Source organism: Erpetoichthys calabaricus, chromosome 5 (assembly GCF_900747795.2).
Source record: "Erpetoichthys calabaricus chromosome 5, fErpCal1.3, whole genome shotgun sequence".
NCBI lineage: Eukaryota > Metazoa > Chordata > Cladistia > Polypteriformes > Polypteridae > Erpetoichthys > Erpetoichthys calabaricus.
Genome location: NC_041398.2, coordinates 154,084,801 through 154,098,539, shown reverse-complemented (window position 1 = coordinate 154,098,539; position 13,739 = coordinate 154,084,801). Strand labels below are relative to the sequence as shown.

Below are 13,739 nucleotides of genomic sequence, written 5' to 3'. Positions count from 1 at the left end.
ACAACACATTCAAAATAGTGCTGCAAGAATCCTGGTGAGGGTGCGGAAATATGAACACATTTCACAAATCCTTTGATCTCTTCATTGGCTCCATATCTATCTCCGTATCGAATACAAACTCTGTTTATTTACTCACCAGTGTATCCATGGAAATGCTCCACAATATCATAAAGAACTCCTTATACTAAAATCCACTACAAGAAACCTCCGTTTTTACCTACCGCCTTCGCCCCCCTGTGACCAAACTTCATACAATGGGAGACCGAGCCTTTGCAGCCGCTGCCCCACGGCTCTGGAATGCCCTACCAGATATTATATACAGACAAGCAGTTTTGGGTATAATGTATATATTTTTTTTCTTTTTAGCAGTATTTTCATCTTGATTTTCATTCTACTTTTCCAGGTGTTCTAATTGTTTAATTCATCCATTATTTACTAATTAATGGGTCTGATGCTTAAGTAGTTGCAGCCTTTGATTATTCAGTGTTGTTTGCCTGGGGGTTCTGCTCTGCTCATTTTTAATTGTCTTTAATAAGATACAGTGAAGCAGGGAAAATTGCACAGAGAAAGGGCAAAATATGATGAAATCAACAAAAGAGAATTAAGCATTTAAATCTATAGCAAGAGCAAAAATATTTCTAAAAGACTTTACTTTGACATATAGTGATGCAATATGCAAAGTGACGGAAAGATATTGTACCAGACAGAAGCACTTCTCAGACGTGTGGAATAAAATCCTGCAGTGATCTACATGTGTGTGTCTGTCTTTTCTGTTGCAGCACTTGTTACAGTATGCAAATAAATAAGCTTTTGTTAACTTGCGCTGCTGAAATCCTGATTTGATAATGGCTGTTTTAACTTTTCATTTTCATACAGCATTGAAGTCTTTTGTTTAGTTTCTTTTGTTCTCTTCCTGAAACCTTGGCAGTTTAAAATTCATGGACTGGGGGAATTCAGGGCGGTTGTTTAGGAAGAAGCCCTATGGGTAGAGCCTTTGTAGCAGAGGGTTTGCCTTTATACATTACCAACGTTGTCCCTAGATGTGTATCTTGTTTGAGAACCATGTTTGGCCCTGTCAGACTACAGGGGTCCTAATGCAATTTCAAAGGTTTCTCTAATATCTGATTAGTATGTACACATAACTTATTAAGGAATTAAGGATAAGCTATATTTTTAAATCAATTTAATGATATTTTGATAAAAAAATGGTATCAGATTCTACGAAAAGCATACATTTCTTGGTGTACCCAGATTTTGACTGGTATTGTGCTTGTGTGTATACATGCAAGATATATTTAGACATAGATATAGATGTTTGGATATTTATCATTTTTTTTCTTTTTTTTAGGGTTTATTTTAACTTTGGAGAGTTTGGTGCTTATTCATTATGGATTAAGAATATGAATCCGGAGAATGTGTCTTGTTATATAATCACCGACAGAGAGCCTCAGAACAGTTTCTTGCGTATGTATTTTATTTTTTTTTTTTTTATAATGCCTTCATGGGTAACCATCAATATTTCAATGAAGGTATTCACAAAACAATTTGACTTCTGTTACGTTGTTTAGGCTAATTTAGTTTATTTTTGTAAGGTTGGGTTTAGTTCATATCACTGGTAAAATAATTAGTAAGTATCTTAATTTATCTAACTCATTGTGTTTAGCAAATAATTTGTTTTACAATTAGAAGTTGTTAGAAATACTTTAGTGTCATGCACTTTTTTGCTACAAGGATACACATTAAGGATTAAAAAATAAACAAAGATTAAAAGTATATTCTAAATATTTGTGTGCTTTCCTTTACACACATGATCAAACCTGGTCAATTGTGTCCTAAACCATTAGTATATTCTTCAGTGAACTTATATTTTCTGAAAAAATGTATCATAGTCACACAAAATTGGATGATGCACACACAAAACAAAAAAATATGTATAGTGTCACCATTTGTTTCTACTTAATGTATTTTCTTCATGTATTATCTGAATCGGTTTTCTGCCCTGCTGTCATGCAACCCTGAAGGTGTTTTTGTTTTTTTCAATGAAAGCATATATTAACATTTAAAATTAAAATATATGTAAACAATATGTATTGTGTGCAAAGATGTGATGTATTTTTAAGTTCACTCAAGCCGTATTAGGCTATCTGTGGCTTTTGTGGGTAGTGCAGTATGGACATGCTATCAGGATGCCAAGCTAATGGGCCGTGATGGAGAACAAAAGGTTTCAGATAGCCTAATACGGCATAGGTTTTTTTTTTTTAGTAGTGAAAAAAACTTGTAGTTGTTTTAATGTTAAAGACGTATATTGGATGGAAGCTTTGGAGCTGACCTTTTCTGTGTGGCTTACACTGGCATCTCTGTAAGTAACTACTTGTCGCTACAATGATGGTTAAATAACAGAAGCAGCAATTCTTTAATGGGGGGGATAAAAGAAAGGCATTAACACAGCAATTACGTGCAAGCGGCTATAGGAGCAGTCAAGACAGTAAGAAATTAACTAGCTGCGGATATTGAGTAAGCGGGTTTTTCTAGATGATCATTTCTTAGCCATCAGGAAAGTATAGCAGTTAAGAGAGGGAAAGTGTAAGGATTCATTAATACAAAGAATTACAAATGGTGCAAGTGGAGAGCTTTTAAGTAAGGAATAAGAAAGGAAGAGTACTACAGGAGCTTAAATGGCCAGAATGTGTAAAATAACTGTAGCAGTTCTTTAATGTAATTTCTCTGGCTTAGATGATAAAACTTAAAAAAATTAAGTTAAATAATTAAATTTTAATATAATAAAAAGGCAGTTTTAGGAATCCTAACTCAAATTTTAATAATGAGGCCTATGCAGTGCAAGTCCTGTTAGATGTTGGACTTTTTAGAGGAAAGCTTGGAGGAGCTAATCTTCTATGAGGGCTATTTCTGCAGGAGATGCCAGCTAATCCAGTGCCTCAAGCTCAGGGTCACTGAACTGGAGGAGTAGAGCTTTGGTGTGCCTAGCCCAGGTGTTCTTGAGGGAAATAGTATACATCCCTAAGGAAAGGGTAAAAAGCTCTCCCAGCTCAAGTCTTGTTTATCTGGGAGTGAGGTACCTGGAGCTGTATAGGGTAAGTAATATATAGTTATTTAGAACACATGCATTTCATGTTTGTTCCATGTCTACAAAGATCTATGTAAGTGTAGGATGACAAGAAATGTAAGAAATGTTGAACACATTCCTAAAAGACAAACTTTTTTAATGTTTTAGTACTAACAACAAAATTTTGACTTGAAGTGTATAATGTGTGAAAACTGAAGTACAAATATCAAGTAAGCTCTTTCACAAAAGGAACAGTCAGTCAGTCATTCTCCTAACTGCTATATCCCAACACAGGGTCACTGGGGTCTGCTGGAGCCAATCCCAGCCAACACAGGGGGCAAGGCAGGAACAAATCCGCGGGCAGGGTGCCAGCCCACCGCAGGGCACAAAAGGTACAAGTATAACAAAATAAGTGCGCTTTTATTCAAGAATATAACTGAAGAAAAAAAATCAGGTTAGTGTACTTCGTCAACACGCCTGCTTTTGTAGGACAGCGGTAAGAACTACTGACTCACGATCAACAGGTCGCGGATTCGATCCTGGCCGCTTACCAGAATAAATGTTTTGAGTAGTGAGCTGCTCTTATTTTGTTACTATTACACAATAAAAACATACATTTCATTTGAGTCTGTAACAGCTGGTGTAAATATATGGTAGTTATTGTCTGGTTTGGCAGTAGACTGGATACTTTCAGGCTGCTGAAAAGTGTATGTACATGTCAAAAATGGTGTTGTAGCCGGCATTGTGATTTTTGCCACTGGTGCTGGCTGTACCTATTTATTCAGTGTTTTGGAATATATAAACAATCGGTTAACCAGAGTGTTTTGCTTTTCTGCCTGTTTTGCAGGAGGGTATTGACTCAGAGCAGTGGTGGAATAAATAGCTCACATATCTTCATCACTGTTCCAAAATCATTTGACTTATTACAATTGAGAGGTCTGACACTTAATTTAACTTCAAGCTATATTTGACATTTTTTTGTACAGGTATGCTGTTTTGGAGTAGCTGAAGGCTGCCAATTGGCTTAGGAAGAAAAATACTTATGCTTTAAAGTGACAAGTTAGAGAGAGCATGTAATGTAAACGTGCTTTATTCACATAAATAATGTGAAACTACTATGATACCATTGTCTGTCTCATACTGCCCTTTATTTTATTTATCATCTAAATTCAGACACACCAACATTTAACAGCTGGTGATATGAGCCTATAATGCTTATGCTAGTATTATTGGTTAAAGTGTAGATGGTGTACATGTAAGATTACTATGCGAGTTTCTTGTTTGTAAATCTTTTTTGCAAAAAACACCTTCCAACTTAGTTAACAAATAACTTTGATCAGTCTTTTGGCTCACTGCATTCATTTGCTTTGAAGCTAAAGCATTGCCAAATTGGCAAGGTTGATTTCTTCTCATTCATCCATCTGTGCTTTTCATACTGTGTTACAGTGCAAGGCTATTAACAGTGATGACACCCTGTTGTCAAATTGAAAATGACAGGAATTGTACAAATGCAGTGTTAACTTAAAATGGTCAATTAAAAAATAATTCTAGTTTCATATACTTGGTTCTCCCTTAAATTGTGAACTATTTCTGTTTCAACAATCTGTGAAAATGTTCAGGACTATAGGAATTTATGAAAGATGTTGGGTGAAAGGCTGCATAAAAAAACATTTTTGAGAAAAAGCAATAAATTAAGAGTGTATCTAAATTTGAGCTTCTCAACTGGAACCATGGTCCTATAGGGGGCTTCAGTAAACTTTCAAGAGGAATGTAAATAATGTAAAATAGCAATAAAATACTCAAATTACTAAACAATATTTATGGCTTGGTGTCTTGATCTTGGTTCTGGCATGGGAGATGGATAGCACCATAGACAACTGCCAGTCATGTACACCAGGGCAAGATGGAAAGACAGTGAAAAATAAAGGGATGTGCTTTGATTGAGAGAAATAAAAAAAGTAAGGGGTGGGCTGGAATGGGACACTTGTGGTGTGTGTGTGTGTGTGTATGTGTATTTTAATTTTTTTTTAAATAGTAAATAATTCACTAGCTAGTGCATCCTTCACAACTGCAGGCATCGTTTTTCTTTTTTCCATCAAATGTTTACAATTCATGTTTGCCACGGTGCCTGCAAAACTTGTGGGTTTTCTATCTCAGATGGTTGCTGTTGGAAAAAGTGTAGGAATTTACTGAGTACTTAACAGAAACGAAGACCAGGGTCACCTGTGCGTCTAAATGTGATTATCCCTAAGCTTTGTCCCTTGCATCTGAACCATGATGCATTCAGCTTATTTGGAACAGTTAAATACTGATGTATAGGAATTTTTGAGAGGGGTTGAGCATAATGTGTCACTATATTTGTCACAGTATAGTTAGTTTTATTTGATTGTTTTGTTTTCTCTTGATCTGTGTAACAGTTTTGTTTTTTTTTTTTTTAACAGCCGTACATAATTCAGTAATAAAGCATCTGCTTACCAGAGGCTTATACAGTGGCATGCAAAGATTAGTGTATTGTTTGTTTTGTACAGTTATGCAATGAATAAGGGAAAGGAGCACCATGCAAATATTTGGGCACCCCAAGATATTTGATGTCTCAGATAACATTTACCAAGGTTTCAGAACTTTAGTTAGCTTATTAGGGCTATGGCTTGTTCAGTCATAGCTGGAAAACCCCAAGTGATGCAAATTGCAAAGCTGTATAAATTCTGACTCCTCAAACCATGTCTCAAAAATCCACACCCATGGATTCCTCTAAGCAACTGCCTAGCAGTCTGAAAAATAAAGTCATTGATGCTCTGAAAGCAGGAGAAGGCTACAAGAAGATAGTGTTTTCAGGTAGCTGTTTCTTCAGTTCGTAATGTTCTTGAGAAATGTCAGGAATGGTGGAGGTCAAGTTGAGGTCTGGAAGACCAAGAAAACATTTTGAAAGAACAACTTGTTGAATTGCTAAAAAGGCAAATAAAAACCCCTGTTTGACTGCAGGAGACTTTCAGGAAGATTTAGCAAGCTCTGGAGTGGTGGTGCATTGTTCTACTCTGCATCGACACCTGAATAAATATGGCCATCATGGTAGAGTCAGAAGAAGAAAATCTTCCCTGTGACCTAGCCACAGAATTCTGTGCCTGAAGTTTTCAAATGAACGTCTAAACAAGCCAGATGCATTTTGGAAACCAGTCCTGTAGACTAATGAATTTAAAATAGTAGTGTGAAGAAGTGTGTTATGTTTAACTTTATGCCTTTTGGTGTTCAGTTCATCTTGTCTTAAATTAACTATTCACAGTAACTGACACTTGCGGCAATGGTGCCCAAACTTTTGCATGCCCCTGCACATCATGATTGAAACTATATTGAAATGTGTGCTGTACATGAAATGGAGAAATTAACAAGGGGTGAGGTATTACCCTACCATAAATATTACTGATCCAGTTTGTCATGCACTTGTCTCATGTACTGTGATTTTGATGACATAACTTGTGCTGAAGTCCACTTTTAGGCTCGTCAAGTTTACTTGTTCATGTAGTGATTTGAGTGAATTAACAACTTACTTTTGTATTTGCTTTCACCTCAGGAATATCACAAGTCAGTCTTGATGCATTTTGACTTTATCTGTCGTAAGTGTTTTCATAAGTAGTGTTGATGTTATTATTTTAGTAGCCTTGTTAGTTTGCATGCAGTGTTAGGCTGAACAAGATATTTTATTTTTACTTACTGTTTTGTTTTATTTTATGATCTCCAGTTTGCCCAGTGCAAAATACTGAATGTAAGTGTATTGGTTTTTTGTATTTGTGCCTTTAATGATTTGTACGCGTTTTGACGAAAACACAGTGCCAACCTGTGTCATTGGATTGTGCAGGATCAATTTCTTTTTGCTGTCATCTGTTTGTTGTGCTTGTGTAAATTGAAGATACTTTTAGTATTTTATTTGAATTGTATTTATACATCGCTTTGCTGATGCATTTTTTCTGGAGCTGTCCTTGAGATGTTTATAATTAGTTGCAAAGCATGCCCAGTTCAGTTCCTTTTATTATTGTCTTATACTCTGTTCTTTTTGCAGTTTTTAAATAAAGCAATTTTTGCAACCACTTCCTTGTTCTTCTGTGTTTTCTTCCCAAACCAAGTACTGGGTTGCTATAGTTTGTTACATATAGACAGGTCTATAAGTGTTTGGACAGTGACACAATTTTCAGAATTGTGCCTCTGTACACCACCACCACAATGTATATGAAACAAAGCAATCAAGATGTGATTTAAGTACAGTGGAACCTTGGTTTGCGAGCATAATTCATTCCGGAAACGTGCTCGCAGTCCAAAGCACTCGTATGTCAAAGAGAATTTCCCCATAAGAAATAATGGAAACTCAGATGATTTGTTCAACAACCCAAAACTATTTATATAAAAATGAGTAACACAAAATATAATGTAAAAATACAAAAAAAAAATTAACCTGCACTTTACCTTTGAAAAGAATCATGGCTGGTGTGAGTGAGTTTCTAAACTCTTGTGGGATTCCACCCAACGGGACGACACACGGAAGAGTGTCCCAAAGCAATTGCAGTCTCCCAGCACTGTAGCAGTTCGCCGTAAAAGCGAATCCAAAAAGATCGCGGACGTGCTATAAGCGCTTGCCGTTGATGGGTGATACAAGGAACATTATAAATGCGCAGGGCACAGTACTACTTGGCCACGACCCTGCCTGACTGCTGTGTCTGTGTATAGGAGAGTGGCAGATCCTGCTACAATAAATAACCGCGCTGTTGCTGTTTCAAGCTGAATAAAGCTGGTGTTGCTAAAGTACTGAGACTCGGCTTTGTGTTTTGTGGTGCACGACGGGGACTTGCACGTCACAGCGCGCGCGCGCACACACACACACACACACACACACACACAGTCACAATGCTTTAGTAAACTGTATACGCTCGTACGGATGTTGACTATATGAGTGAGGCACGCCGACTCAGACGGAGAATAGGAGACGATTGCCCACAATCCCGCAGCGAGAGAGAGAGAGAGAAGAACCATCAGCTCAGTTGTGATCACATGACGCTCAGCAGACAAAGAATATACATACTACTCGTATTGTAAGACCTCGCTCGTTTATCAAGTCAAAATTTATTAAAAATTTTAGCTCTTCTTGCAAAACACTCGTAAACCAAGTTACTCGCAAACCGAGGTTTCACTGTATAGAGTTTCAGCTTCAATTCAAGGGGTTTTACAAAAATATTGTATGAACTTATTAGAAAAGACAAACATTTTTATACATGGTCCCCTCATTTTGAGGAGCTCAGAAGTATTTGGGCAAACTAACATAATCATAAATATAATAATAATTTTCAATATTTGGTTGAAATTCCTTTACAGTCAATGACTGCTTGAAGTCTGGAATCCATGACCCTCTCCAAGTACTGGGTTTCCACCCGAGTGTTGTTTCTGCCATCTGTTTTGTCTTTTGGCAAGTGAAATGCAAGTCTTGGTTGAGGGCAGTTGATTGACTTGTCCTTTTGAAGAATATTCTTCTTCGCCTTGAAAAGAACTTGGTTTGCTTTTGCAATGTGTTTAGGCTCATTGTCCATCTGTACTGTGAAGCATTATCCTGGCAGTTTTGTGGCATTTGGCTGAATCTGAACAGGTAGTATAGCCCTCTACACTTCAGAATTTATCCTGCTACTTCTGTTAGCAGTCATATCATCAATACATACTGAATTGCATTTGCAGCCATGCAAGATCATGCCATAAAATTGCCGTCACCTTGTTCTACAGATGATGTGGTATTCATCGGATCATGAGCGGTTTCTTCTCTTCTCTTTCCAACATTCCGGTGTATATTGATCTTAGTTTCCTTTGTTCAAAGAAAAGTGTGCCAGATCTGGACAGGCTTTAAAAATGTTTTCTGGCAAAGTCTAATCTGTCCTTTCTATGTTTGAGGTTGACCAGTGGTTTGTACCTTGTGGTAAACCCTTTGTCTTTACTTTTATGGAGTCTTCTCTACCTCCAGGAGAGTGTTCTTTGGCCAAATCTTGTGAAGGGGTCACAAAGGGCAGAATTCTGCAATCATCCAGCGCAGTTGTCTTCTGTGCTCTTCCAGACCTTCTGGTGTTGCTGATTTTACCAGTATGTTCCTTGTTTTAAAGAAAGTACCAAATGGTTGATTTGACCACTCCTCATGTTTCTGCTATCTCCCTAAAGGATGTGTTTTGTGTTCTTAGCCTAATGATGGACTGTTCTTTCTTGCATGGATAGTTATTTGGGCCTCATATTGAGAGTTACAGTGACAGCTTCCAAATACAAATTCCACATTTGGAATCAATTGCAGATCTTTTACCTGCTTAATAGTTAATGAAATAATGAGGGAAGTGCTCCCACCTGGCTATGGAACAGCTTTTCAGTCAAGTGTCCATATACATTTGAGATCCTGGAAATGGGAGGGGCTATGCAGAGAAATGTCTGTCATTCCTAAATTACTCATGATATTTTTTGTAAACTCTTTAAAGCTGGAAATCTACATTTCAGTCACATAATGTATTGCTCAATTTCAAATCTGTTGTGGTAACGTACAGAGATAAAAGTAATCAAAAGCATGTCACTGTTCAAATACTTTTGGACCTGACTGTATGTTGTGCAATGGCTGTTAGTTTCTCAAAGATCCCATTTAACGTTTGTTTCATATATAGATTGTATTTGAATATCATTCAGGCAGATTACATTTAGAGTTGCCATTAAAATTTATCTCTAGTGTCTGCTCATGTTAATCCCACTGTATACTCTGAAGTTAAAATAGAAAAGGACTGTGCAAAATGACCCAACAACAAACAGTGGACCAATGGTAGCATGCCTCACTGCCATTAAAAAATTTTGTGTTTTAGCCTGGTGCCAAAGACACAACAATTCCATGAAGGAGACATTTGGACATGTGATGCTGCTGCCACATCATTCACTTTTTAAAGCTGCACAGGTGTCGGGGCTGGTCGGCCTTTTGTGACTTACGTGAAATTACTGCCGACCTACATGATTCTTGTCTTTTAAGCCAGACTTGATTGTTGTATGTAAACAGAAAATGCATTTCATTTCCACTTGTGTTAAATGTTGCTATTGCTGTTAGAAATGTTTCAGTGCTATATCTAGAGGATAACCACATAATTAAGTTATGAACAAAATGACTGCAGTGATTAATTATGCACTTTAAATTTAACTATATTTTCAGAAATACCTTTTTTAATTTATGCACAAAAATTATTATGTAATGCTTAAGCCGAGTTGAGTAATGAGCATCTTTTGTCATTATCAAAAATATCTGCAATGACAAATTCTGTATCTCGGTACTTAGTGTATATTATTTATCTTTTAAAAGTGCAACTCGATTTATGTTTTAATTGAGAAATTCAGGCAGCAATAAAATTATTAAATGAAAACACACAGGCTCTTTTTGAAATTGCTTCTAAATTTTGTATTATGCTTTAAAAATATAGGCAATGTAGTAGCACTTGAAGCAAATATGATTTTGTTAATAAATTTAAGTTAATAAATTAAGCACCCTTGTCAAAACTGCAGCAAGAGGATAAATACCATGGCCTGTGTTGTGGGACCCCCACATATTCATGTGGTATACCGGGGACCTTGCAGGAGTAAAGGCTGATAACCACTGGTCTAAAACATTCATTTGTGTTTCTGATTCTGCACTCATAATTCTTAGTTAGGAATTGCATTTTATAACCATTCACAGTTGTGCAAATCTACATAGATCTATTAATGTGTGTTGGTCAAAATATGACCTACTGTAAAAAAATAAATTTGAAAAAAATTGGCAATTGCAACTCTTAACTTGTGAGTATATCTGAGAATTTTCAAATAGTGTATTCTTTAGTAACCAATGACAAAATAAGCTATTCACAGTTTAAGTATGGATTTTAAATGGAAGATTGAACTTTATTATTTTCAAAGTAGTTACACTTTTTTGATAAGTAACATCGATCTTTTTTTTTTTTTTTTTAAGAGTACACAAACAAGGTTTGGCAGGTGGTACAGCATTTAGCACTGCTTCGTTTCCATTTGAGAATATTGTCAGTTTGGATTACATTCTTCTTGTGTTTTATGTGGGCTTTTCTCTGTGTACTTCTATTTTCATACCACTTGCAGCTTAAGTTATTAGGACAACTCTAAATTTGCACAGCAACCCTGGCACCCTGTTCATGGTTGGTTCTTGCCTTTCACCTGATATTGAAGGGATAAGCTCTGGCCCTCTGTGACCCTCAGTTGGATTAAGTTTAATCAAAGATGAATGAATGGCTAGATAATCGATATGAGTCCTCTGTACATGTTTTGTATTACATACATGTAAAGTTAATTTTGACTAAATAATTACTGTTTCTGTTGCAGCATTGGTCTCCTTTCCACATATCAGATTGTACAGGAAATTACCATTTCTGTTTGTTTTTTTTTTTCTTCAAGCATATTTAATTAATATGAATTCCAAGTCTGCCACAGTATTCTAAATGTTGTGTTGCTTATTGAAGTTTGTTAAACTGAACTTTGTATTTTGTGAAACAAAGACGAGGTGAATGTAGCCATGATGTAAGAGAGAACATTTGCAACATTTTAGTATACATGTACTATTCAGCAAATGTAACATTTTTTATTTTTAAGTAAAGAAGCATTCAGTCTTTGCTGTAGAACTAATTATTTTCATTAGACGAGAAGCCATTAATTATGTTTAAAGGCACCATGTAAAACGCACATAGACAGCAAAGGAAAAATGTTCTTATGAAAATAAATTAAAAAAAAAAAATTGTGACCACGTAATTTTTTTTCTTTTATTTTAGCCATCCTAATTGCTTTTTTTGTTTATACTGGATTTGCTGCCTTCTTTGCATTGGGTAGATATGTAATGAGGTGAGTTTATAATTTTTAATTCATATTTTTTTATATTTAGTAACTACATGTGTCTGTTTTGTTTGGTTTTCATCCTTCAATTCTTTGATTGTCTTGGAAACATTTGGGAGTAATGCTGGGAGTAAGAACTGAATCTAAGTCTTATATCATTATGTACTGTCATTCTGAGAATCATGCTAGATGAAAGTGGCTTTTCTTCTTTTTTAATAGTTAACCTACATACATATTGTACAAAATTACGCAGGGTTCACTAGCTAGCTGGAAGTTTCAGATATTTTATGTCTCTCTTCTTTTATTGATAACTATAAATATTTAGTTTCCTGGAATTCATTTACGTCCGAACAATTTAAAGTACTAGCCAACCTGCGGCGTAGCATACGCCGCATAATTATTTATTGATGGGTGAACACTTCCTGAAAGACACAGTTGTCCAAATGGGGTGGGTTTGAGGATACTTCTGTGAGTGAATGAAAAGATGGAACTCAGGAGAGATCAACATACAATTGTCCGTGACTGAAAACTGGGTTTGGCAGATACAGGCATATCGTTTTGAAAGTTTGTCCCTGTGCCTTATTGTCATTGCAAAGGCCAATCTAACAGGAAATTGTCTGCATATAAAAGTAAAAGGCAAATTTGAATCTGATGGGATCAGGGATATCCGGGGAATAAGGACAGTTTGTGAGGTAGGAGCTGCGATAGTTTTACACTCCAGTAAATTGCGGTGAATGCTGGTAACAGTCAGTCTAGTGCCATCTCAGAGACTTCTTGCTGGCATGAGGTTTCTGAGAAGCATGACGACTGAACCTATTTTAATTTTGAGTTTATGCGGAGGCATGCCAGTGGGAGTAAGACTGTTAAGAAATTCTTCGGGGAATGAAACTTGATCTGCGGGGATCGTCTGTGACAATGGAGGCAATGCTGGTGAAAGTTATTTCGTCGGTAGGGATAAGTTTCAGTACTTGTTCATTACGGTGTAGCGAGTCTTCGTTGGTGACGCTTAATATAGCTCGCGTACTGAGTTGTTCCGGATTCACAGTTGAGAAGTCAATGTCGCCATATAGTTGTTGAATGGGATCAGAAATAAAATTAAAACAATGTGAAGGTAATGGACATGGGAGGAGTGTTAGAGTTGGTGGGCAGGGCTCTGTCGTGCGTGCATCTTGCTTGCCATGGACTTAGTAAATTATATATATACTAGTCATTTAACCCGTTACAATAACGGGCACTAGAACAGTAGTGCATAAACATTAGTAGGAACAGTCTGTATTAAATGGCAAGGGACCTTGACCTCATTCTGTTTGTTGGTCGTATTTTTCTTTGTCTTTCAGCCTGTCTTTTGTTGATGTTTACTTGCTGAGCTGACCGTTCTTCCTGAGCTGCCGCCGTGTATTGTGTGTCTTTAATTTTCTGTGACAGTAATACTGTCTTGTACGTCCGTAATATACCTTTCATTTTCTCTGGCGGTAATACAGGCGTGCGCGTCGGTAATATGCCTTTAATTTTCTCTGTCAGTAATACTGGCTTGTATGTGGCTGTAATATGCCTCACTGTATTGTGTACCTTTAATTTCCTCTCGCAGTATTACTGGTTTGTATTTCCGTAAAACGCCTGTAATTTTCTCTGACAGTAATATCGCGCATCACACCGTGCCCCGCGCATGCGCAGTTCACCAGAAGACACACACACATGGACTCCTGGACGCACACAGGGATTTTATTAGAGGATAGATGTACTTCAGTAAAAGTGTTTGTTTGACATGTTTGTAGATGAATAAAGTATGTGTAGATCTCAT

General features: G+C 36.6%; 1 protein-coding gene across 2 annotated transcripts in view; it reads left to right on the top strand.

The window, feature by feature from the left end:
• hgsnat (heparan-alpha-glucosaminide N-acetyltransferase) overlaps positions 1–13,739 on the top strand; it is a 379,450-nt gene that overhangs the window by 79,503 nt on the left and 286,208 nt on the right. For both annotated transcript variants that reach the window (XM_028802147.2, XM_028802148.2), the window contains exons 4-5: positions 1,349–1,464; positions 11,878–11,947. In XM_028802147.2, the coding sequence (XP_028657980.1) occupies positions 1,349–1,464; positions 11,878–11,947 (186 nt within the window). The remainder of the gene's footprint in view (positions 1–1,348; positions 1,465–11,877; positions 11,948–13,739) is intronic.